This window comes from Mugil cephalus, chromosome 10, assembly GCF_022458985.1.
Source record: "Mugil cephalus isolate CIBA_MC_2020 chromosome 10, CIBA_Mcephalus_1.1, whole genome shotgun sequence".
NCBI lineage: Eukaryota > Metazoa > Chordata > Actinopteri > Mugiliformes > Mugilidae > Mugil > Mugil cephalus.
In genome coordinates, this window is record NC_061779.1 from 3,375,641 (window position 1) to 3,402,398 (window position 26,758).

Consider the following 26,758-nt stretch of genomic DNA (forward strand, 5'->3'; position numbering starts at 1 on the left):
AACAGAAATGTGCATCGATGTTCATTGCTGCCATTGAAGATATTCATAGAAATATCATAGAAAGTTACTGGTATTCTATATTATCTCATATATCCTTTGTATAGTGACTGTTGGATGGTGGGAACCTACAGAGACCAGGTACGTCTGACAATGGGAATGTTACCATGCACATTCTCTAGACTAGATTAGAGGACTTGATTTACGGCCAGTAATGGAAAAGCTGTTAAATATTTAGTGCAGAAGACAGGTGAGAATGTCTGTCCTCAGGGGATTTTATCTGAGATCCGGGGCTGAATTTTTTTTTTTTTTTTTTCCTGGCACAAAATTTCATAATATTATCCATTTGTTCCTGATTTATATCAGTTACATGGTCACTGGGAGCACATAGGAGGAGGGAAAGGGGGTCCAGCTTAAGCTCCTTCATCAGAACCTTTTGCATTTCACACATAACACACGACAGGACCAGAAACAGTGAGTGAGATCACCAATTTCTGTTTTTAACAGTTATTTTCCTTGCATTATTTATTTTTGCGAACTTCTCTCACAGGCCTGGATCATTTTCAGATTGTTTCTTGTAGAAAAACCTGGTCCTTCTCCATATTCAGAAGACAAATGCTCACTCAGAGATGGATTCAGATGAAATACCTTGTGTCAGTCTCTAATATTGTTCCAAAGTCACGTCCCTGGTCCATTCTGAACAACATAAAAGCTTTAAATAGAGAGCTATAAAATAGTTGCTTTAATTACAAATTACAAATAATGAATGTTTTCTCGTTTAGTTCTCTTCCTTTTTTTCTTTTCTTTTTTTTTTTCAAAAAGTAAAGTTACTTATTTAGAAACATCTTCAAGAAATTCTACAAGTCCAGCTGACCTTATTCAACGCCTTTTGGATCACCATGACCTGGATGACTGAGAACCTTCACAGACAAATTTTTAGTTTTTGCTTTTTAAATTGAAAATCAAATAAACTCTTATTCATTTATTTTGTATTTTAGAGTCTAAAAAACAACATTGAACTAACAAAAAGTGCACAGACCTTGTTAAAAACTCACTGACACATGTTGAGTTGAGTAATTGCCAGGTCAACACCTTTTGCTGTTCTTTGAGTTTTTTTTTTTCAGTTGTTCCTAAACCTTGTTTGTGTCTGCGTCCTGCATCCTGCTGGGTCTGTGGGGTGGGGGTGCCTTGTCCGGTCTAGGTGGGATTAGAGGATAGAAGAGGACACCCCCACGTCTAAGTAACGTCCACACAAATTAATGAATACCAGGTCCAAACATTTCCCAGCAAGATGGTTTACATTTTATTTACTTCTCCTGTCAGTGGTTATAATGATATGATCTGAAAAATGTTTTGTCATGGAACACGGAGTAACTGCAGTAGGTAAAACTTAAGAACAGGTTTTTGCAAAAGTCTCCCCGATCATTCAGTTATATATCGTGTTTGCGGGTGAACAGTAATGTCACTGTCTTGAGAAAATACCATGCTACTGTGACTTGTTGTTACCTAATGTTCTGGTACATAGCTTTGTCTTCTTTAAGCAAGTATGTCAGTAATGAAACAGCTTCTTCTTCACATGTTTTATGCCTGTTGTGAAGCATGTAGACAAGCAGGTCTGGCAGACCCTTATAACCTCTAGGTAAAGCCCCTGGCCCCGACCAACATGAACCCATTAACACATTCACATGAATCCAACATATTTTAGTGACGGGATAAATGGAGGCAGAAGATGTTGTCTTTCAGTCAGCACGTCACTCATTCAGTCACTGCATTTACATGCACAGCTAAATCGAGCTGCACTCGAAATTCGGGAACACGTCCACCCGCTTTCCGGTTGACATACATTTTTTTAATTTGTATGTTTAATTTTTTAATCTCGTACGTAATGTTTGCGCTACTTCTGGTGCAGATAAGATGCGCTTCATCAGACGGTTCCTCTACCAGTTTATAGGTAGAGGAACCGTTTATAAGTTTTTATGTACAGGTGCTGGCCAGTAAATTAGAATACCATCAAAAACTTGATTTATCTCAGTAATTCCATTCAAAAAGTGAAATTTGTACATCATATTCATGCAATGCACACAGACCGATGTATTTCCAATGTTTATTTCTTTTAATTTTGATATTTATAAGTGACAACTAATGAAAACTCCAAATTTGGCATCTCAAAAAATTAGAATATTGAAAAGGCCAATGAAAAAAATGTTTTTTTTAGAAATGTTGGCCAACTGAAAAGAATGAACATGAAAAGCATGCGCATGTATAGCACTCAATACTTAGTCGGGGCTCCTTTTGCCTCAATCACTGCATTAATGCGGCGTGGCATGGACTCGATCAGTCTGTGGCACTGCTCAGGTGTTATGAGAGCCCAGGTTGCTCTGATAGTCGTCTTCAGCTCCTCTGCATTGTTGGGTCTAGCGCATTGCATCTTCCGCTTCACAATACCCCATAGATTTTCTATGGGGTTAAGGTCAGGCGAGTTTGCTGGCCAATCAAGGACAGGGATACCATGGTCCTTGAACCAGGTACTGGTGGTTTTGGCACTGTGTGCAGGTGCCAAGTCCTGTTGAAAAGTGAAATCTGCATCTCCATAAAGTTGGTCAGCAGCAGGAAGCATGAAGTGCTCTAAAACTTCCTGGTAGACAGCTGCATTGACCTTGGACCTCAGGAAACAGAGTGGGCCAACACCGGCAGATGACATGGCACCCCACACCATCACTGACGGTGGAAACTTTACACTGGACCTCATGCAACGTGGATTCTGTGCTTCTCCGCTCTTCCTCCAGACTCTGGGTCCTTGATTTCCAAAGGAAATGCAAAATTTGCTTTCATCAGAAAACATAACTTTGGACCACTCAGCAGCAGTCCAGTCCTTTTTATCCTTGGCCCAGGCGAGACGCTTCTTACGCTGTTTCTTGTTCAAGAGTGGCTTGACACACGGAATGCGACAGCTGAATCCCATGTCTTTCATGCGTCTCTTCGTGGTGGTTCTTGAAGCGCTGACTCCAGCTGCAGTCCACTCTTTGTGGATCTCCCCCACATTTTTGAATGGGTTTGTCGTCACAATTCTCGTCTCTGCAGGGTGCGGTTATCCCTAGAGCTTGTACACTTTTTTCTACCACATTTTTTCCGTCCCTTCGCCTGTCTGTTAATGTGCTTGGACACAGAGCTCTGCAAACAGCCAGCTTCTTTAGCAATCAACTTTTGTGTCTTGCCCTCCTTGTACAAGGTGTCAATGGTCGTCTTTTGGACAACTGTTAAGTCAGAAGTCTTCCCCATGATTGTGGAGCCTTCAGAACAAGACTGAGGAACCTTTTAAAGGCCTTTGCAGGTGTTTTGAGTTAATCAGCTGATTAGTGTGGCACCAGGTGTCTTCTATATTGAGCCTTTTCAGAATATTCTAATTTTCTGAGATACTGAATTTGGTGTTTTCATTAGCTGTCAGTTGTAATAATAAAAATGAAAATGAATAAACACTTGAAATATATCACTATGTGTGGAAGGAAAGTATACAGTATACAAGTTTCACCTTTTGAATGGAATTACTGAAATAATTCAACTTTTTGATGATATTCTAATTTACTGGCCAGCACCTGTATCTGTTTACCTTCTTCTTCTGCAACCAGATTTCTTGGATGTTTTTGTTCCAGGGTCAAACGCCAGTGCAGCGGTTATATGATAAATGGTCTTGCTCTTATATAGCGCTTTTCTACCTACTCAAAGGTACTCAAAGCGCTTTTACAGTCAGAGACACATCCACCCATTCACTCACACAAGCACACACATTCACACACAGTTGCACTGGGAGCAACTGGGGGTCCAGTGTCTTGCTCAAGGACACTTCGGCATATGGCACACTCGGGTGATCGAACCGCTAACCCTTCGGTTCATGGACAACCCGCTCTACCTACTGAGCCATAGCCGCCCCAGTTAAAGAGCATGGGCACACGCATTATCTTGTCAGTAGCGTGATTAAGATCTATACATGGCGAGAAAACCAAATTCCAATCATAAAAGTATAACTATGTTTTTAGTCGGAGTAACGTGTTTACATGCACTTAAGTTTTTCAGTTATAGTCCAATTAAGGCAATAATTAGTTTTTGTTTTTTTCACGTGCATGTAAACGTACTGAGTGATACAACAGTGCACCTTCACATAGAGCGCCAAACTCATTGACTGTTCACACTACGGACAAACCCATCGTGACGTCACCTATTGGATTCTGAACCTCGAAAATAAAGCCTGAAGTGGCCGGAGCCTGCCGTCGCCATGTTGGATGATACTCCAAATATGGACGCAGATGGTCGTGTCTATTCAGTCCCCGGGTGAAATCCAGAAGCACGCTGTAATATTAGCAGTATACTTAATTATTAGGGAGGTAGCACTGGCTAGAGTTTAATATAAAACACATATATAGTAGGTTGAGGGACCCTACGTAAACTCTCATGGCCTGGAAAATGTTGAAGACCCCAGCTCTACACCAAGGACTGTCTCACTCCCACCACAAGGTATTTCAAATATTTGGACAATGCTGCTGTAGCAGAGACCAGTCCAGTCTTTCCTCAGATGGATTCCAAGGGGTTTAAAGAACAATAAATGACTCATTCAAAACACAAATTATATATATATATATATATACAGTCAGGTCCATAAATATTGGGACATCGACACAATCCTAATCTTTTTGGCTCTATGCACCACCACACTGGATCTGAAATGAAACAAACAAGATGTTTAGTCAGTAAGCTGAAAGTCTGCTTTAACTGCAGACTTTCAGCTTTAATTTGAGGGTGTTTACATCCAAATCTGGTGAACGGTGTAGGAATTACAACAGTTTGTATATGTGCCTCCCACTTTTTAAGGGACCAAAAGTAATGGGTACAAATTAAAATATCATAAATCAAACTTTGACTTTTTAAGACTTGCTTGTAAATCCTTTGCAGTCAATTACTACAGCCCGAAGCCTGGAACGCGTAGACATCACCAGACGCTGGGTTTCATCCGTGGTGACGCTCTGCATGACCTCTACTGCAAATGTCTTCAGTTCCTGCTTGTTTTTGGGGCATTTTCCCTTCAGTTGTGTCTTTAGCAAGTGAAATGCATGTTCAATCAGATTCAGGTCAGGTGATTGACTTGGCCATTGCATAACATTCCACTTCTTTGCCTTAAAAAACTCTTCTCTTCCCATCACTCTGGTACAAGTTGATCTTTGTTGTTTTCCAGAACTTTGAAGGCTTTTCTTTTTAGATGTTTTTTGGTAAACTCTAATCTTGTCCTTCCTGTCTATGAGGCTCACCAATAGTCTTGTAGTGAACCCTCTGGATTCACTCTGGTGAAGTCTTCTCTTGATTGTTGACTTTGACACACATACTGGAGAATGTTCTTGATCTGGCCAACTGTTGTGTTTTTTTTTTTTTTTTTTTTTTTTCACCAGGGAAAGAATTCGTCTGTCATCCACCACAGTTGTTTTTTTGGCGTTGCTGAGCTCAACAGTGTGTTCTGTCTTTTTAAGAATGTTCCAGACAGTTGATTTGGCCACACCTAATGTTTTTGCTGTGTCTCTGATGTGTTTGTGTTGGTTTCTCAGCCTAATGATCGCTTTGTTCACTGACAGTGACAGCTCTTTGGACCTCATATTGACAGTTGACAGCAACAGATTACAAACGCAAATAGCAGACTTGAAATGAACTCTAGACCTTTGATCTGTTCCTTCTAAATGGGTTAATAAGGAAATAACACACACCTGGCCATGGAACAGCTGAGCAGCCATTTGTCCCATTACTTTTGGTCCCTTAAAAAGTGGGAGGCACATATACAAACTGTTGTAATTCCTACACCGTTCAACTGATTTGGATGTAAATACCCTCAAATTAAAGCTGAAAGTCTGCAGTTAAAGCACATCTTGTTTGTTTCATTTCAAATCCAGTGTGTTGGTGTATAGAGCCAAAAAGATTAGAATTGTGTCATAGAATTGTGCCCATAAATATTGTCCCAATATTTATTGATTTATATATATATATGTATAGCCTATTTAGTGGGCGTGACCTGGGGGGGGGGGGGGGGGTAATTATGGGTTATTAATGTCATAAAGTTCAAAGGTGACATGTGGTCGTCATTTAAGTGCTTGTGAATGTCTTGTGAGCCTGAGATGATTAATTAGGTTAAAGATCAAAGTCTGTTTTGTATGTATTTTGATGCTGGTGTGGCTCAAACCCTCCTGAGAGCACACGCACGCACTCACCCCCTCCCACACTCACCTTCTCCTGTGCACACAGACACACACACACACACACACACACCCACACACACACACACACACACAGGCCTAGACATTTCTATAAAACTGAATCCGACCCCAGACATGCTCTCGGCCGAGTGAAAAGGTAACGATAGCCGAAGATTGTTGCAGTCTATTCTCCAGTCTGTGCCAGATTTGAAAAAATAAAATAAAATAAAATAAAATAAAATAAAATGAGTAAGAGAGCTCATACCTCATTAATGAGACGCCTGTGAGTGTCATTCAGGAAGCTTCATTTGTGGCATTTCACTTATCTTGACGGCAGGAAGTCGGCGTCTGTGTTTGTCTTTTCATCAGATGAGACATGTGTGGTCCAGAGCATGAGATAAGAACAACCGAGGCAGTGTCACGACTCACATACCTCACGCACTTCCCTCTCCCACACTCAGCTGTGGGGGTTAGTGAGCAGGCTTTGGGTATAAAACAATAGGTCGGCCATTGTCATGCATTTCATCACCACCTGCCGCTGAAGACATCGCATCTGAGATCAGTGTTGTCTGAAAGCCTGCAAAGTAGCACATTTTTGGGTAAGTCCCTTTATTATCGGGTGATTCCTTCTTTTTTTGTTTGTTTTGTTTTGTTTAGTGCGCATAGGTTAAGATGATTGGCGGATAGGTGGAATAAACTTTCACGATAAGCCAATCAGAGGCAGTGATCAGTTAACACACAAACCACACACGCATACAACAACAACTCAACACCCACATCCAACTAGCAGAGGGAAGCGTCAGTGTAGATCAGTGTAGAAGCTGAAGAACCCGGAGAGAACCCACGCGAACACAGGGAGAACATGCAAACTCCCACCCAGAAAGGCCCGAGCTGGACTCGAACCCGGACCTTCTCACTCGGAGAAAAAGAAGAGGAAAAAGAGTAGAAGAATAGTAACTTTCCCTGGTAACTAGTTACTTTTATAGTGGAGCAATTCAGTTACTAACTCAATTACTTTTTGGGAGAAATAACTAGTAACTATAATTAATTACTTTTTAAAAGTAACGTGCCCAACACTGGTTAGATGTATAAAACATCTGTCTGAGAACATCTGTCTGAGGGCCTCAAATGAGGGGCTACAAACAAGCAGCTGACCTTACCATAACGAAAAGGGATTCACCCAAAAGCATGTGAGACAGAGAACAATGGAGCTGGTGTTTGAAAGCAGGTTGATCACGATGAGGGAGGAAACAGGTGTTGGGGAGGGTTAGGTAGGAAGGACTTTCCTCTTTCTTCTAGGGCGCTGTCTCCGGGGATTGGAGGACCTGGGTGGCTGGAGGTCGGGACCGACCTGACTATCAACGATGGGAGAGTTAAGTCTAAACCACGACTCCTCCCCACCTATAGGCAACCAATCATATTCACTTTATTGATTGAAACTGTTATAATGGTGTGAAACTACTGAAAATAATCCTGTTCTGGGACGTTGCCCGACACTAACTGAACAGATAAGGTCCACGCGCACGTGACTCTATTTTCCATTACATCTTTGAATAAATAGCTTAACTTAATGCCAGAAGTGTTACGGTGGTTTTTCCAGAGGAATTAACGAACACGCTGACAAAAGCACCAAAAACGGATTCTTGTGTGTAACATTTTAAGACCTACATGATAACACAGGGTCTTTCTTCCAGACACTGAGAAAGGGGCCGTCTTTTACCGTGCATATGATGAGGACAGGCAGCGCATCTTAGGTAAGACAGTTAATTGATTCAAATGAAGCTATAAATTTACAAAAAAAAAAAAGAAAACCCTGAAGCTCTCTCAGTTTTGGCAAGAGTTTTTGACACTGTTCTTTCTTGGAACAGTTTTATTTTTCAAATGCAAGACAAGACTTGTCAGCGGTGATCACTTCACCAAAACATCCATACACAATAATCTTTTCTGGTGATTCAGATCACATTAAATTCCAAGACATTTGATCACAAGCCGTGTTAAAGAGGTACTGAAGCTACACAAGAAATGCCCAACATTTCCTTGGAATCTCTCCCTGACAAGTTTGGTGGGAACGCGTCAGAAAGTTTACAAATCACCACGGTTACAAATTGTGCACTTTATAGACATGGGAGAAGGGTATAAATAAAATTTTTATCTGTTTCACTTTCTTTTTCCTGCATAAACACGTCCTTAGGTGGAGCACAGGGTGCCTAAGGTGCCTTTTTCTTTCTTCTTCCCACTGATGACTATGAATGGTTAGTATGAGTGTGGATGTCTTTGGGCCATGGTAAAGTAAACTGCCTGACCCTCTCTGAGGGGGAAACTTATGCTGGTTGGCAATGGTGAAGAACTAGGGCACTTTTGTCTCGAGCTAAACTCGGATGTCCGCTTCCATGCCGTTGATCGTGGGGAAAGTGCCCGTCCCTCCATGTTGAGTGAGGTAGATCCAGCCAGACTGTGTCTGTTGTGGAGGCAGTAGCCACCATCCATCTTGGAAACTGGCGAGGAGGCTGGCGTTTCTAGGTGTTCTGGGTGGCAGGATGGATTGGTGCAAAGACGTATATAAGAGAGAGTCTGTCCAACCAGGGAATGGAGCGTCTGAGCTGTCCCTCTATGCTGATTGGTTCTGAGCTGGTCACATGTTTCATAAGCCCCATGTTAGATACATCTAACCAAGTGGTAATAACAGAGAGTAAAGTTGGATTAAAAGTCAAAATATGCCACAGTGCTCAGCCTACGGCTCCAGCACAGGATCAGGAAAACACGGAGGAAACTCCAGCTCAGGACCAATCCGAACATCCGACATGTATAATGGCATCACCCAGAGATGAGATAACCCAAAACTCTGATTTTTGGTACAAACCCTGTATGGAGGACCAACTCTGCCATAATTAAAATGAATAAATCAATGAATAAATAAGTACGTACATAAATAAATGACTATATAAATCACTTAATACCTAAATATGTATGCCATAAATAATTAGGTAAATACCTAAATATATGCCATAAATGCTATGTATTTATTTATTTATAAATGATTACATATAAAATACCTAAATAAATATATACCTAAATACATGGCATAAATGCGATTTATTTATTCATTCATTCATTCATATTTAGGTACTAAGTAATTTATTTATTCGTCTATTCATTTATGGCATATAACTTTAGGTATTTATTTACCTTTTTTAAATTAATTTATCCATTTATTTATTTTTAATTACAGCAGAGTTGATCCTCCATAAACTGATGGTACAATTTACCTAATTTTTATGAGTAAGTCTCTTTATCTATTGTGATCCCAGATCACTAGTATTTCTCTAATTCACTGGTCATGGTTCAGAAAATATAGGTATATGTCTCTACTGTTGTGTTGTTTTCCAATTTTAAATCACTTTCTACATGTTTTCTTCTTTCAACTCCTTTTTTATTGAAGGAGGACGAATCAGAACTTTTACTTCTCGCCCATTTGAGAATTTGTTTCTGTCCACATCTTCTCATCTCTGGTGAGTTTTGTCCATGTAGAGGTGTCAGGTCGTCCCCCTCAGTCCAAGACCTGGATCATGGAAGATGTCGACAACTGAGGGGTTTTGAGGAGTTAGTAATGATCCAGTGATCACTTTTATTGGTTTATTTGCAGTTATGCTGCAGCAGAAGGAGACATACACACAAAGTAAAACCCTGAGCACTGGTTGATAGCATTCTTTACAGTGTCAGCTCCTGTTAGTTCTTGTGCGTGCAGAGTCAGCAGAAAAGCACCAAACTGTTTTTGCACGAAAAGAGGAAGCAACAAAAAAAACGTTAGACATCTTAAATTACAAAACAGCAGTTCAGGAGAGTGAGAGTGAAGTTACACTGATTTTTTATGAGCTTGTACTGAAGTCATGAGCATGAGATGGTTTGAAAGTCACATATGTAAATGCAGATAGCATATATGAGAGAAGAGAAAGAATGTAAGTTTCCATTACATCTGAATGTCTCACTCTGCAGAAGCTTGGTCAAAGATGCGTAGCGTCTAGGAGCCAAGTAGATGGTTGACAGTTGTCAACAATGTGACCTTCAGGAGATAAGAAGCATGAAACAGATCTGCACTGTGCATTCTTGTCTCATTTTGCCACTTTCAGAGCCTGGTCTTTTGTCTGTGCTGTGAGTCCATCTCTAGATTTAAACACGCAGAAAAATCTGAACAACGAAATTTCCTGCAAAGACAAAAACGAACCACAGTCAACACACACGATAGAACGAGAGGAAGAGCATCAAAATGCAGATTCAGATTCATCAAAACTTTATTTGTCCCTGGGAGAATAATTTAATTTCTCAACTTATGTTTCCTTAATATGTAAACATGACCCTCATAACAATATTTAAAAAATGCCGTAAGCTAAACCTGCACACATGCAGCCGTGGATCTGTGTGCTTCCTTCTTATTTTATTTTATAGTTTATGTGCCTGTAATAAATCTCCTTTTTAAAGCGGCTAAACTGTTTTGATTTCTTGTTTCTGAAGAGGAATTGCCTCAACAATGCTAAGACAGGGGGGTTGTGCTTTTGTAGACGAAAGTCCCAGCAGAAGGGTTTTTTTTCTGATGCAAACACATTGCGGATGTTTCCGTCTATGTAAACGTTGTTTTTCCCAACATGTCTGGATATGTTTTATATCAATATTCAACAGGAACTCTGCTCTGAGGACAGTTGCACCTCGAGGAACAGGACGGGAGGAAGCCTCCCTTAACGTATAAGTGTTTGAAAGCTGTATGTTGTGTATCACACAGTAAGAGTCGTCCAACTCACCCTGCAGCTCCTGGAGATTTTTCCACAACAACAGTTAAGGTGGAAAGTGCCAGTCAGCTCGGTTTATGGTCTAATATGAACTCTACCTACCCACACTCACAACTCATCTCTATAGTCGTGTAGGGGAATCAAATTATTAAACAATAATGTCTAATAACTGCACTCGTCGAAAGGGGGCACCACCTACAGGTACACTGTAAGAATTAATCAATTAATATTGGATAAATATTAATTATTAGTAAAAATCAATCTCATCATATCTGAGAGGTCAGCTCTCAGTGCAGGGATCGTCTATTAAAAACATCTAACACTTAAAACAGTTAAAATTAAATTCAGCTTGTACTTTGAAAAAGTTGTGCGTTAAATGTGGCGAGAATAATAATAGAGTTAAAAGTAAAAAAAATGACGAAGACAAAAAAGATGAACTAAAGAAGACAAAGTCAGGCTTGGAAGAGAACCAAGAACTGAGAACTGAGCCAAGAGAGAAATAAGGCACTAGTTTGTCATCATGTCCCTGCAGGGTGTGTCTTTGTTGCAAAACTGTTCTCTGCGCCTTTTGAGGATTTACACGTAAATGCTTTCGTTTCAAGAGTATTAAATAACTGTTGTACTTCTCACAATGTTAAACTCAGATACTTAAGATGAGAGAGAGACATGAAATCAAACACCTTCAATGAAAACATCATGTTGGCATGAAAACACATTATCAGAAACATTCATTAATTTCTATGACTTTCGTCAATATCCCAATTCATATAACTAATCGATAATAGTAGGCAACGCTAACTAATATCAAGAAGAAAGAAGGTAGATTACATTCGGCCCAGGCTAACCAGTCTTGCCTTGTAGAATATAGACGGTGTGAAGGAAATTATTATGTTAAACATGTCTCTTTGGCCTAGTCTTGTTTGTGTTCCTTCCATAGACAAAACAGGGTGTACAAGGTTAGCAGACGGTGATAGCAAGTGGTTGACCTCACAGAATGGTTCTGGCTCTGAATGCATGAACAGCTGTTCATGCATTAATTTCATCTGATCAGTAAACCTTATTTTTACTACAAGTCATCTGAGTCTCATATTTCCACAACAGAAGTATTAAAAGCTATAACAGTAATAATTACAATACATTTCCTTAGCCTTAGGCAGTATAGCTCCATGGTGGAGACTTATAATTAAAATACTCAAGGGCTAATTTCGTCTTTGTAAGAGCTGGAAAATGAACAAAGCAGCAAATTGACACAGGTCGCGAGCTGGGTGTAGATTAAACATTGTAATTTTGATTACATGTGTACATTTCATAGTTTGTAGTTCTAGTCAGAGAGAGATGTTGCAGTTCTGAATTATTTACCATCTTCTTCGTAAATAATTGGTCGTAAATGATCGTAAATAATTGGTCCAAGTCGCTCTTATCTGTGGTGCCTGTTGGTGGAAATGGGAAATGGGAGAAAAGTTTTAAATCCTTGTTCGTTCGCACGGGAATGTGCTTAAAAGCTTGTTTTATGGCTTTGTTTTATGGTCTCAGAAATCTGCAAAGGAAACAACAACAGTCCAGTCCATGACGGACTGTCCGGCGGAGTGAACCCTCCTGGTGCGTCAGGGGAGAAATAAAATGTTCTCCCACAGTCGCCTCTGGTCTTTATGGATTGCAGGTAATGTTGAGTCAATATATAATTGCGTGACTTTTTGAGTTCAACTTAGTTCACACTTTGGCATGTGGCATTTTTACGGGAAGATTCGTTATGTATCAGATAAGTGACTAAAACTCAAACTAAACATTACACTGATGATGAGATAAATCCACACTTTTCTCACACACTACTTGATATTAAATAACTGAGAAAGAGGAGGAAGAAAAAACCTTGGAGCAGGTCGTGTGATGTAAAACTGATACGCTACCTTGAGAGGTGGAATGTCATGTGTTTGTAATTTGTAACTGAAAGGGATTCCTCACACACTGATTTGTTATTTTCCATATAAAATTTGATATATTGCCAAAAAAGAAACATCTGTCACGATTATCTCAACTTAACAAAAAGAACACAATCAAAACAAATTTTGAATGTTTATTTTATTATTGTTTAGCTAATTAGATGGCGGCTGTTATTATATTAAGATGGTTATTTAGTTGTCATTTTAGTGATATCTAGTTATTTTTAATCAATAATTATGGATTTTGCAAAGACATGATCATAATGAAAGTCGTTGGAACTTCCAACTCGGAACTTGGAAATCCCAACTTCTGAGTCCGAATGGAACGCACCATTTATTGGACCCTAATGACCTTCAGGTCAAATCCCTTAGGGAATTAACCAGAAAGGAATGATGATGATGGATGTCAAAGGTCGACTATAGGGGAATACTATATGGGAACCATATGGGAAGATTAACCCCACTCTCTTTAGAATTTATCCTGAAAGGTATATATGGCGGTTTTTATTTATTATTATATTATGAACTGACATTAGAATGGGATGAGGACCAGTCTTACCCCGTAAATTTTACATGGGACAACCGGAGACCGGTGGGAACATTGGTACCAAGTTTTACTCAACAATGACACGGTGAAAATACTCCACTGATACTGAATATGCTCCTGTGATCTTACTCGTAACAAAATACAGCATTTGTTTGGCTTCTTCTGAACAATTCAAGGATTCAAGGATATTTTCAAAGAGGATGACAAGGAAGCTGAAAGGCATCATGGAAAATTTTTCTCATCCTGCAACCAACCAACTTGGCACATCATATATAGCATATCTGGGACTTGTGTCATGATAATTCAATCGTGTTATGTCTTGTCTTGGCAATTAAAATCTTTTTGATTCTTCTGTCCCAGGGAAAACTTCCCGAGCAGGAAGTAAAATATATTTCAATTGATCTGTACAGTTTTAGTCGTGACTTGTTAAGAAGAAATATTTTTATGCTCTTGTCTTTCAACCTAAGCTCAGTTTAAGCTGCCATTTTTTTTGACTGTGTGAACGCACTTATTTATGATCACACCGGTTAAGATACTATCAGTGTGCCAGACGTGCTGGGGCTGTTTTTCTGGTAGCTGTCCCATACGGTACATAAGTATGTTAAATCTCTTAGCTTAAGAAAACAAGTCAGGCTGCTAATGTCTGATTTAATTTATTTTATTTACCTTTACTTTACCAGGTTAGTCCTAGTGTAACACAACAAATGACAATGACAAGCACCAACCGATGTATTTATCAATTGCTGCGTTTCTGTTACTCCTAGAAAATCTAAATATCGCACTAAAAAACTGGTAATGGAAACACCTGCATTTCAAATATCTAAAGCTAAAACACTTTTACGCTTTTCAGACGTATTGTTATAAAAGTTATTATTATTACAAAAGTGCAGTGGAAACACAATTTTTTTTTTTTTTTTTCACAATTTGCCCTCACCGGCACTATCACTTTTATTTTGCAAAGAAATGTAATGGAAATGTAGCTATTGAGGTTATGAGAACTTTAAAATCAGCCAGCGGGACAAGGCTCCCAAGATTCATTTCTTTTTGAAGGCTGTTGCCGTCTGAAACGGCGCCATCTTTAGGACCGTCAGATACCGGAAGTACGCTGTCAACATGCCGGTGCGGTCGGCCGCGATAGAGCTAAGGCTAAAAATACAGGACTTACATTTTACAGTATCCCCAAAAACAATGAAAGAAGACAGAGGTGGGTCGCTGCCATTGAAAGGCAAATGCACATCTTTCACCTTCCGAAAAACAACGCTATTTAAAGAAAATTGGTATTTTGGGTTTCGATTCATACTTAATTGCCCTTGAAATACTAATTCCCCTTCAATCTGCCTTAAATTTGCCAAATTTGTCCTTTGCTGACATATACATTTATCTAATTCATAATCCATCCCCTTACACCGGTGAATACCTACCGGTACTTCACCTCAGGCTGGGTCACCGACGCAAAACTTTATCACCTGGAGGACCAAAAAAATGTTTTTGATCATGGGACAGGTAAGCTATGTATTTATTTACTACTTTACGAGCTTTCTGGACGATTAAAACTACAGTAATTCAATCTAAATTAAACACAACGAGGTACTCTTAATTATCTGAAACAATACTGAAGCGTTGATTTATCGCGGCTATTTTTATTCTGTGGCTGACATTGCGATTGTTAGCATGCTAACGCTTGGCTACGTACGTAAACATAAATTACCTGAGATGAAGTGCTCAGCACAGAGTCTGGAGTGTTTTCTTTGGGAGTCCAGTGATCCCTTTTAATGGCAGCGACCCACCTCTGTCTTCTTTCATTGTTTTTTTTGGGATATTGTAAAACGTAAGTCCTGTAATTTTAGCCTTAGCTCTATCATAGACGGCATGTTGACAGCGTACTTCCGGTATCTGACGGTCCTAAAGATGGCGCCGTTGAGACGGCGTGACGTTACCGCGAAACCCATGAATTCAGTCCTTACCCTTGGTACAGACAATAGAACAACATCTTGCAATTTCAAGCTATAGCTACCACAGGGGTGTTGCTAGGCATAAAACTCTACTACCCAGTGGCAGTTCGAGCTTGAAGCATGACTTTATAGATGAACAGGTACCACTGAGTGAACCTTTCTGGAGCACATTCTGGAAAACCAATGAGTCAGAACTGAAGAATTTCTGACAAATCTCAGTGCACAATGTCAAACAGTTTGACATCCTTTGGGCTGACAGAATGCTGGACTGTAACACGCCTATTACGTAAATTATTTTATCACGAAATTCTCATTTAAATGTTTTTTTTTTTGGGCGTCGATATTTGCCCAACAGCTAGTACAGAATCCACTGACAGCAGTGAGGTGGAATTGGCTTTTATACAGTTGGTCCTGCCCTAGACATGTTTACACAGAGACAGCCTTGTTAGAGAGATGGCTTGTTTTAATTCAGCCAGTCATAACAAAGGAGCTGTAGACTGTGTCTTATCTTCCCTTACTATTTAATGCAAGATAAGAGAGGACATCTGTTACAGCCATAGTTGGCGCCTCCTGGATGTCCTGGATGCTCTGGATGCGCTCCCAATGGAGGAGAGCCAAAATTACGAGCTTGTCAAAGCAGCCATCAAAAATATAAAACAACACCATCTATCAACTTTTGAATCGATTGACTTTGATGGATCAAAGTGGGCGTGACTGAGGAAGTGGGGGTGACCGATCAAGTGTGTGTCAGCAACTTTCAAGGTGGGCGTAACCAACGTTGATTGGATGTTGTGGCATTTCACTTCCCTTGGGGGTAGGAATTCGGGGTGTATGTTAAAGTTTTTTTTAATTAGGTGAAAACAGCGGAGTCAGCAGTCCCGGGGCAGGAAGTGGGGGTCTATGTGAGAATCTTTCTATGAGGTAAAAACAGTGGTGTCACTTTCCTTGGGGGTAGGAAGTCGGGGTCTATGTGAGAATCTTTTTATCAGATGAAACAGCGGGGTCACGACCCCTGGGTAGGAAGTCGGAATCTATGGGAAAGTCTTTTTATTAACCGCAATGTCCGGGGGTCTCTTTCGTGAAACAGCGGAGTCACGAGTCCCGGAGTAGGAAGTCGGTATCTACGTTAAAGTTTTTTAAATTAGATGAAACAGCGGATTCCCGAGCCCCGAGGCGGGAAGTCGGGATCTATGTTAAAGTATTTTTATCAACCCGAAATGTCCGGGGGCCTCTTGCGTGAAACCGAGCCCCGAGGTAGGAAGTCGGAGGGGTATGTGAAAGTATTTTTATTAGGTGAAACAGCGGTGTCACGACCCCCGAGGTAGGAAGTCGGGGAGGGGGGTATGTGAAAGTATTTTTATTAGGTGAAACAGCGGTGTCACGACCCCCGAGGTAGGAAGTCGGGGATTATGTGAGAATCTTTTTATTAGGTGAAACAGCGGTGTCATGAACCCCGAGGTAGGAAGTCGGGGGGTATGTGAAAGTATTTTTATTAGGTGAAACAGCGGTGTCACGACCCCCGAGGTAGGAAGTCGGGGGGTATGTGAAAGTATTTTTATTAGGTGAAACAGCGGTGTCGCGTATAATACCGCTGGTCAGTTGATGTCATACGCGCATTTCATCACGGCCTGCCACTGAAGACGTCACATCAGTCCTGCCTGAGAGTCTCCAAAGAAGCTAATTTTTTTTTTTTTTTCTGGGGAGGGTAAGTAATCTCTGTACCTTTATTAGCGGGTGATTCCTTTTACTAGACCTAACATAGTTTTCCGAACCTGTTTTTCAGAATAAAGATATCTTTTCGTGAAAGCATCAAAAATGGATTCTTGCATGTAACATTTTAAGACCTACATGATTTTATACATGCTTCATTGTTACAGTATAAGGGTCTTTCTTCCAGACACTAAGAAAGGGGCCTTTTTTTGCCGTGCACATGATGAGGACAGCCAGGGCATCTTATGTAAGGCAGTTATTTGATTCAAATGAAGCTATAAATTTACAGAAAAAAAAAAAGAAAATTACAAGAATTACTCTTGTAATTTTTTACAGTAGTATCATCCACCCCATCTGTATCAGTTCAGAATGGTTAGTTACTTCCCTTTAAAAACTGCATGTGTGAATATATTTATATATATGTGTGTGTGTGTTTTCTCACCTAAATATTATAATAATAAATGTTTTCTGTTTATAGTATATCCTTCTCAGACCGTCATCTGAGGACTGGACTGTTTAAAGTAGAAACACTAACACTCTTCCTCTTTCTCAGTCTAAAAATTAACACAACAGACAGGCCCGAGACACCTCCGACTATGTTCACTTCAGACTGAGATTGAAGTTCACTCTCTTTTTCGTGATCCAAAACGTTGTCTAGCATTGCATCGTCACCTGCTAAAGTATAATACAAGTCAATAGAATCCATCACATACATTCTGGGATACAGAGTCAGAGAGAAAGAGGACGAGTGTTAGTGTTTCTACCTTTAAACATTTCACTCCCCAGATTACGGTCTACTTATACTTCTATACTACTTATATGTATATGTATTTATAGTTATATAGAGAACAGTGCAGTAGTGGATGAGGAGGAATATTGCAAATGAGACTTTTAAGATTTTAGGTATGTTCAGGTTCTGTAGTATATTTCCACCTCCTTCTCCTTCCACATAAGGAGTTGTCTTGGCTTTGCTGCAGATTTGCACAATTGCAGAAGATAATAAAGGATACACCCAGAGTTGTCACATACTGTACCAATAGAACCAGTTGTGACCGGGTTTCGGGTTACACATACAAACCCTGATACAGGGTGGGGTAAAGACAGTATTAATGATGAGCACATAGTAAAACCGTGACTTCCCCTTTACTAATCCTTATGATGCAGACAGAGGCAGGCAGAAGTCCCAGTGCTGAGGACTGTAACTACTCGTGGGTGTATTGTAATAAATCGACTTTTTGTTCTGGTGTATGCCGATATCGTCCTGTTCCCCCACCACCTCCACAGACTCAAGGCTGCAGCCCAGGACAGAGCCGTCTTTCCTCACCGGTTTGTTGAGGCTTCTCCCCCGAGCCCAGGAAAGAGCTGGAATTCCTGATGACCTTGAGGACTCAGGATATAAACTGAGACAACACACACCAGAGGGCATCCACACTCACACGTACTTCACGGCCTATCCTAGCTATCCAGGACGATAGCCAAGAACATCGAGGCTGGGAGGAGTTACCATATCGCCCACCTCATTCACACCATGAACACTTAACACAACTCTACAGACAATCACACAGCACACCTCTCAGACTGGACTTCTACGGAGAGCTATTATCAGAATCAGTAAAAACTTTATTGGTCTTTGCGTTTGTTGCACAGACAAATAAAATCAAATTGTAAAACATACACCTGGCTGTACTTTATTGTACCTGTGCAAACAGCAATGCTCTGTTCCGTTTTATTCTAAATCTGTGGTGTTAATTTTGAGAAACAGTGACCTCTAGTGGCTGTCCAGAAGTAGTGAATTTGGAATTGACGTGCAGGGACCAGACTTTGCTTTAAGAGACATGAGATTTGTTCCAAATGACACCGGAATGAACTATAAACTGTGAGGTCTTGATCCACTTCTCCTCTGCAGCAACAACTAAACACATTCCTTTCATCCTCCTTTCATAGTCACGAATGTTCACAAATTAATGCCAGACCGTTTTTTTTTCTCTCCAGAACTTGAAGGAGATACATATGATTGTCATTTCCCGTTGCTTTTGTTCTCTGTGACCATTTTTAGCTGGCGCATATGTATTTTCCATTGGTTCACATAGTGTTTTATTAGACGGTGCTTCTCTCTGCAGTGAAATGAACATAAATAAACTAAGAATGACTTAAAGCAGATGGAAAGATTGGCCAATACACTATTGGTCAGTCACTGCACTGTTGTTTGTATTTGGACTTAATTTTAGTTTCCACTGGTTTCAGTTCCTTGTAGAGATGAGTCAGTTATTATTCATAGCTCATTTAAAGGGGGAAAGAAATGAAGTGAGTTCTTTAAATATTTCACAGTGGTTAATTAATTTAAATATTTTCCAGTTACTTAAGAAACCTTTTGTAGCTACATATTAGCTACTGATGGTTAATTCTTTGACACAAAAATCACCACAAGACTGATTTTTTTTTGTTTTAAATCAAAACTATATTCTTCAGTTAAGGCTAAATGATTTTTAGTAGAAAATAACAACAATGTTAGAACCAAAACACCTCATTTAGCTCTTTTCAGTTGAGAACATGCTCCAAATAAATTAATACATCAAATCAAGAATGCACAGAGAACCCTCTTTAATCCTCACAGCTCAGGATGGTAGCGCCAAACACTGCTGCTGGTCAGACCGTAGTTCTCTTCTCTGACGGAGTCGGGCAACTCGAACTGAGCCAACAGATGCAGGAGCTTTCGGATATTGTGACCCTCGAACTGAGCACGCCCCGGATCTCCAATCAGGACTTTGGCGCCGTGGATTCTGATACAGCGATCCAGCCAGCTGTGGAGGCTGTCAGCGAGGGCCTCATCGTAGAACATGTCCCCGAGGAGGATCAGGTCAAAGCCCTCTGGCTCTGAACCGATCAGGTCGCTGGTCACACAAACAGGCGGCTCCAGGCCGTTCAGCTCACAGTTCATGTGGGTCGCAATGGCTGCAACTGTAACGCAAGCAAACTATTTTAGTACTTCTCAGTAATTATAAGAGATTCAAAGCATTAAGTACGTCCGTCGGCTAGTATCTAATTCTACTTAAAACTGGATAAACAGCAGTGGTCCTTTCATTAGCCGGATGTAAACAGCAACAGAAAATGTCTGATGTGAGGACAAGTCCAAAGTGCATGAAGTGATTCAGAGGAAAAACCCTTTGGGTCTTTTATTTATTGAGTTGTTGTATAACCACAGAAATAGAGGAATGAATGAATGAAACCTTTATTTCAAACACGTAATACAAAAAACAAAACAACATTTGAACAATTTTGAGCTAACATGTTTGAAAAGGAGCTTATTTAACCCCACCCCTTCTCTGTTAACATTTACTTCCTGTGTTGCTGTTTTTGTCACATGCTGATAAACATGTATATTTAGACATATTCAGATCCTCCTTCTTCCCTGTACCTGGTGAAAACCATGTGCTTGTGCTGTTGCTTAAATCTGCTCATGCTTGAACATTACTTTAGTTCCCTGTCAATCTGTTCCATAGTTTCATATAGAAAAATAAAAAGTTTTTAATGTCGTACGTGCAAAGATGTTTTAAATTTCATTCTCCCCCTCAAATTATATATGGTCCAGAAAATGTTATATTACCGAAATGCTCTGTGGCAGTTTGTTTTGTACATGTTTTATATGAAATTTCCAACTTATTTTTAGATGCTCAGCTAATCCAAAACCTGCACAAGACAAAATGACTGTGACTGTGCTTCTGTTGATCAGTTTAATTAAGTAAAAGAAACTATAACATTATGTGGGCCATAACAGACACTCAGTGCATTTACAAAAATGTATTTTTATTAAACTTACATAATGTCTACATTTAATTGTACAATGTTAATGTCGTGTATTGAAATTTGTATATGTAAATCATTAGTTTAGAGACCTGACTTGCAAATTTTATATAATCATTTATCTGTTTTTTCCCCCTTTAGCTTAGTTTTATTCACTTATTTGATTTATTGACCATTGCTTCCACCATGTTCCTTGGCATTTTACTTGCTCCAATCTGCTTTTTTTTTTTTTTTTTTTAAATTCTACTCTTATCTGTTCCTATCGTATGTGTGTTGTGTAATAGTATGCAAGCTGTCCAAACCAATTGCCCCTGGTGGAATTAATAAAGTTGTCTAAATCTGAATCGTGTTTATAAGACACAATTGATAGTAGATAAATCAGAATCAGCTTTATTGGCCAAGTGTGTGTGCACAGACAATGAATTTGACACTTTGCTCCCTTGTATGGAAACACAGAACTTAAAGATAAAAGCATAAAAATTAAGACTATATTAGATATAAATATAGTTGCGTACCAGTGTCAATGTCATTTGCCACTACGTGAGCAGCACCACTCAGTTTTGCAGCGATGGCCGAAGCTCCACAACCGCTCCCCAGGTCCAGGACCCTTTTACCCCGACACACCTCAGGGTTATCCAGGACATACCTTCAGAGAAGTTTATATTAACAGCAGGAAGTCTTAGGCATTAATAACTGTCGTTTATATGAGGGTTTACCTTGACAGTGCCTGCCCCCCTGGCCAGTATATAGCCCAGTACGGATCAGTAAAAGGCCACAACTCCGGTCTTTCTCGCCAGAATCTGCATCTTGGGGTGAGTAATCTGAGTTTTACTTCAGGAGTCAGGCTGTGCTCTCCAACTATCTCCGTGTTTTCTGAAATAAACCTCCTGATTTTCTCATCTGATTGGCAGATTTCTGAGAGACATCTATGCCTGCTCGCCCGTGTAAACAGCCGGTAAAATATTCCAACATGTCGAGCACACTTCAGATGAATTAAATGTCCAAACATGATCACAGAGATACTGGAACACCTCGTAAAGTTAACACCGCTAGCCACGTTAGCCACATAGCTGCCACGTGCATCGGTATTTATTGTTTCTCAGATCAACGAACTATTTTATTATGATGTTAGTAAAGAGAAGCATATGTAAAAAACACAATAAACACTGAAAAGACGCGAGTAATTTCAGCTAACTAAGGCAGTCCGGGTTATTTTCCACACGGAATCAAAATAGAGACGGACCAACGTTCCTTCCACTTTCTGGAAGCGGGAGACAAAACATTCGTTCCGCTCATGAAGGTTCCTATACAGCGTATATTTAACTAACTTTATTACCTGCAAGTTATAACACGGAGACCACAGTAAATCACCTACCTCTATAAAAGACTAGTATATTCATATTTACATTACACTTTAACCTCGTGAGACCCAAGCATTTGTTTGGAATACGTCTTAACTTCTTTAAAATAAGATTAAGATCTTTGGGTATTTGGGATTAATAGCACCTAAGTAGTATAAAAAATAAACTTCAACTTGGAACTGAAAAGTAAATAAGTATAAATAAACAAGTGTAATGACCCTTCGCTACCAGCACATGGCAGATTAAAGTCTCCTTATGAGGACAACAGGTTTAAATGAAGCAGAATAAGCTGCTACAAACCTAAAATATAATATGAGGACGTTGAGTCTCAGGAGGTTAAATTTACTAACTTCATTTATTTATTTATTTATTTTTGTATTACAATCTGATTGAAAATTGTAAAATTCACACTACTTTTTTTGACAAATGTATATTAAATTTAGTATACTTCCTGAAAATAGCAGAATTTGAAATTCAAACCCTACTCCACTGCAGTATATTACAATACAATGTTCCTTTTTATCTCGTCCTCATTAATTATCCTTATACCCTTTGATAACAACATGTATCCAAAGTCAGGTTTGTTGTGTGTATGTAGATACAGTTTTTAAATTACAAGCGTAAAATATCATGAACAGTCAAATTATTTGATTTCACTCTCTTAGAGTTGTAGCGATAAGTGCAGTGTGTTAATAATGATTTGAATATATTTTTATTCACAAGCAAAATGTCTGAAATCACTAGAGGACAAAAACTAAATTCAGTCCAACGCGCTAAACAGTATTGCAATATAAAATTCTTAAAGGCACAGAGCCCAAACAAGGTAAATGCCAAATTGAAGTATGATTTCCCCTGTGGTTATAGATTTATTGCAGGTTTGAAAATGTGAAATTGACACCCTGTGTATGAGCATATGGTTCACAGACTCGCAGTCGTACATACAGTTTGTCCAGTGGCAGTAGTGAACGGAGCCTGAGGCCGTAATTACCGCACCCCCCATGTTCTCATCTTGTGTCACGGTATTGCTTTTTGATGGAGAAGGTGAACGAGTCCTAATGGATAGTTTTCCTCCTGTCATTGAAGTTACCGAGAGCTGACCCCCGTGGCCTGGACCGGCACACCCACAGATCTGCTGGGGGATTGTTTTTATAGATGCTGTCTGTCTATCACAGCCAGCGGGGGGTTGGGACTTGATTTGATATTGGAATTGTAACCTTGAGCCCACTGTCTCTGAGTCATTGTGGCAAGACGGCAACTGTGTGCCCCCATCCAGATCAAAACAGGCCTTTGTCTAGTATTTTCTACGCTGTGATTGAGGCATTTTTTTATTTATTTATTTGTTTTTGTGTCACGTGTAATTTGAATGTTGCACAGGCCAGAAATGTAATTTGAACGGTCAGGCTGCTGAGACAGGAAGATGACCACTTTCAGTGATTTGAGGACATGAAAGTCGTACTCTACGTAATACAAACTCCTTTTTGTACCTTTAACGACACATCCTGAATGTCTGAACTTCTCAGTAGTGTTTTCACAGGACAATCAGTATAATTGCCAAAAAAAAAAAAATTAAGCTTGATAACACATTGTCAAATTTACTTTCCTCAAAAGTGAAGCCAAAGCAATAAGAGTGCCCCCTAGTGACTGGCTGCAGTATATCTCATAAACTCCACTTCCATGTTTATATGTAATTTTTTTCGTTTTAATCAGTTATTTGACGTTATATAAATAGGATGTGAAATAATGGCACTTAGGACATCAATATCTCCATTTGTATACCTGGAAAATGGTTTCAGTTTGGCAAAGCGAATGTAGATGTGTTGTGCATATTTTTATACAGTCTATATACTTGAGGTACTGGGAACAGAAGATAGACGATAGCTAGTGATCTGAAACAAAGCCCCAAGTCTGAAATGACCAGACCCCCAAAATATCAGTTCCCTGACCGGGAATCGAACCCGGGCCGCGGCGGTGAGAGCGCCGAATCCTAACCACTAGACCACCAGGGACGCGTGAGAAGGTCACAATGTGTGATTCAGTGGGACCAGAACATAGACAAAGCAATTAGAGCGCCCCCTGGTGACTGCCTGCAGCAGGCATGTCAAACTCAGTTTGGCTCTGGGGCCGGATCCAGACTTTCTGTTCTCAGGTGGGCCGGATCAGTAAAAGAATGTCAACTCAAAATATTTAGCTTTGTTTTTCAGTACTATGCTTTATCGTTCAGCCTACATTTGTAGCCTACCCTACATATTATAATCACGGATGACAAGGGATCTTTTCTAAGCACAACACATTTATTCAAAAACAATGGGAAAAAAATGATTTTTCATGTTTGGCCGTGAATGTGTTAACAACTGGTTTATTTTAACAGTTGAGTGAATGCAGTTTTACACCTGAACCAACTCACCACACTAAACAAACTCAAGTGGGAGCTATAAAAAAAAATATTTTCGCCTTAATTGTCATACTGCTTTGAAATAAATGAAAAAAGAAATACAAAATAAAATAAAATAAATAAATAAATAAAAAAGTTATAGCAGTGCATGGGCAATAGGATTAGACTACATCAGATCAAACTACTAGGCTGGGCCTACTGAAGTTGAGAATATACTGCACAATAGAGGGAGCTGAAGAAGGGCATCCAGCAGGCCAAACACAGATACAAACAGCGCATCGAGGAGCACTTCACCGACAACAACCCGCGTGAAATGTGGAGAGGCATCAGAACCATAACAGACTACAGGAACAGCAACCAGCAGTTCAACCACGACCCCCTTCTGCCTGACACTTTAAACAGTTTCTTTGCACGCTTCGACACACCTGGCAGCAGAGAGACTGTCCAACCTCCACAGCCAGAGGAGCAGCCCCAGCCCCTCGTCCTGCAGCAACACCAGGTCAGCGCCACGCTGAGGAGGATCAACATCAGCAAAGCTGCAGGACCAGATAAGGTGTCAGGTCGGGTCCTGAAGCTGTGTGCCCATCAGCTGGCTGGAGTCTTCCTGGACATTTTCAACCTGTCCTGCAGCTCGCTTCAGTTCCTGTCTGCCTCAAGTCCTCCATCATTGTGCCGGTGCCAAAAAAATCCGCTGTCACCTGCCTCAACGATTACCGTCCTGTTGCTTTAACACCGGTAATCATGAAGTGCTTTGAGAGGATGGTCTTAAGTCACATCAAGGACGTTATCCCTGCTACTCTGGACAGACATCAGTTCGCCTACAGGGAGAACCGATCGACAGAGGACGCAGTCTCATTAGCACTGCACACGGCCCTGACTCACCTGGAGCATCCTAACACCTATGTCAGGATGTTATTTGTGGATTTCAGCTCAGCTTTCAACACTGTGATCCCAGACAAGCTGACGCTGAAACTCCACAACCTTGGACTGTCTGCCTCTCTGTGCTCATGGATTAGAGACTTTCTCACCCACAGGCCACAAGTGGTGAGAATTGGGGACCGTACATCATCTACACTGGTCCTGAGCACAGGGACACCGCAGGGATGTGTGCTCAGCCCGGCCCTCTTCACCCTCTTCACACATGACTGCACTGCCGTTCACCCCACAAACATGGTTGTGAAGTTTGCAGATGACACCACCGTAGTGGGTCTCATATCGGACAACGACGAGACTCACTACAGAGAGGAGATCCAGCACCTGACAGGATGGTGTTCAGACAACAACCTTGTCCTGAACACCAGCAAGACTAAGGAGGTCATCGTGGACTTCAGGAGATCCAGGAGGAAGGAACATACCCCTCTCCTCATTCATGGGGAGGAGGTGGAGCGGGTGGACAACATCAAGTTCCTTGGCATCCACATCACATCTGACCTCACTTGGTCCACGCATACATCTCACCTGGTGAAGAAGGCCCAACAAAGGCTCTTCTTCCTCAGGAAGCTGAAAAGGACTGGACTCTCCTCTCAGCTTCTGACAAACTTCTACACAGCCACAATAGAGAGCATCCTCTGTCTGAGTGCAACAGTGTGGTATGGGAGCTGCACTGTACAGGACAGGAAGGACTTGGCCCGGGTGGTGAAAACCGCACAGGGGATTGTTGGGAGTCCTCTCCCACACCTGGACTCAATATATGACAGCCGGGTCCAAAGGAGGGCTGGCCGTATAGCTGCAGACCCCACCCACCCAAGCCACGAACTGTTTGTGCCTCTTCCCTCCAGGAAGAGGTTCAGGAATATAAAGACCAACACAAACAGACTGAGACACAGCTTCTTCCCCAGAGCTGTGAAATCCATCACCCCATCTCCTCACATACCCCCCCATCCAGAGACTGAGCATTAAACCCCTGCAGATGCCAGATAGACTCTGATACTGCACTGCACCTTGTCTAAACATGCTGCTATACATGCAATATTCATACTGGTCACTTTAAATATCCTTGATTGCACTACTACCTCTCATCTCATCTTATTTTATTCTTAAATTCTATTTT

The 26,758-nt window shown here is 40.5% G+C and overlaps 1 protein-coding gene, 1 long non-coding RNA gene and 1 other non-coding gene across 3 annotated transcripts; all 3 read right to left on the bottom strand.

Annotated features, from left to right (window-relative positions):
- Positions 1–10,131: 10,131 nt before the first annotated feature.
- On the bottom strand, positions 10,132–15,350 carry LOC125015264. Its single transcript, XR_007113576.1, has 3 exons — positions 15,201–15,350; positions 14,914–14,958; positions 10,132–10,383 (listed from the first exon to the last, which is right to left on the bottom strand). It is a non-coding gene; the product is annotated as an uncharacterized LOC125015264 (long non-coding RNA).
- Positions 15,351–18,751: 3,401 nt separating this feature from the next.
- etfbkmt (electron transfer flavoprotein subunit beta lysine methyltransferase) lies at positions 18,752–22,182 on the bottom strand. The gene is made up of 3 exons (XM_047596587.1): positions 21,672–22,182; positions 21,471–21,601; positions 18,752–20,112 (listed from the first exon to the last, which is right to left on the bottom strand). The coding sequence occupies exons 1-3, from the start codon at positions 21,962–21,964 to the stop codon at positions 19,763–19,765; spliced, it is 774 nt and encodes a 257-aa protein (XP_047452543.1). The 5' UTR covers positions 21,965–22,182; the 3' UTR covers positions 18,752–19,762.
- Positions 22,183–24,250: 2,068 nt separating this feature from the next.
- Positions 24,251–24,322, bottom strand: trnae-cuc. Its single transcript has one exon. It is a non-coding gene; the product is annotated as a tRNA-Glu (tRNA).
- Positions 24,323–26,758: the final 2,436 nt, after the last annotated feature.

Excerpts from the sequence above, each read along its gene's own strand:
- etfbkmt (XM_047596587.1), bottom strand. The coding sequence starts at position 21,964 with ATGTTTGGACATTTAATTCATCTGAAGTGTGCTCGACATGTTGGAATA. Across the intron at positions 21,602-21,671 it reads GGGGGGCAGGCACTGTCAAG|GTATGTCCTGGATAACCCTG; the intron begins GTAAACCCTCAT and ends ACTTCTCTGAAG. Across the intron at positions 20,113-21,470 it reads GGCAAATGACATTGACACTG|TTGCAGCCATTGCGACCCAC; the intron begins GTACGCAACTAT and ends CTTGCGTTACAG.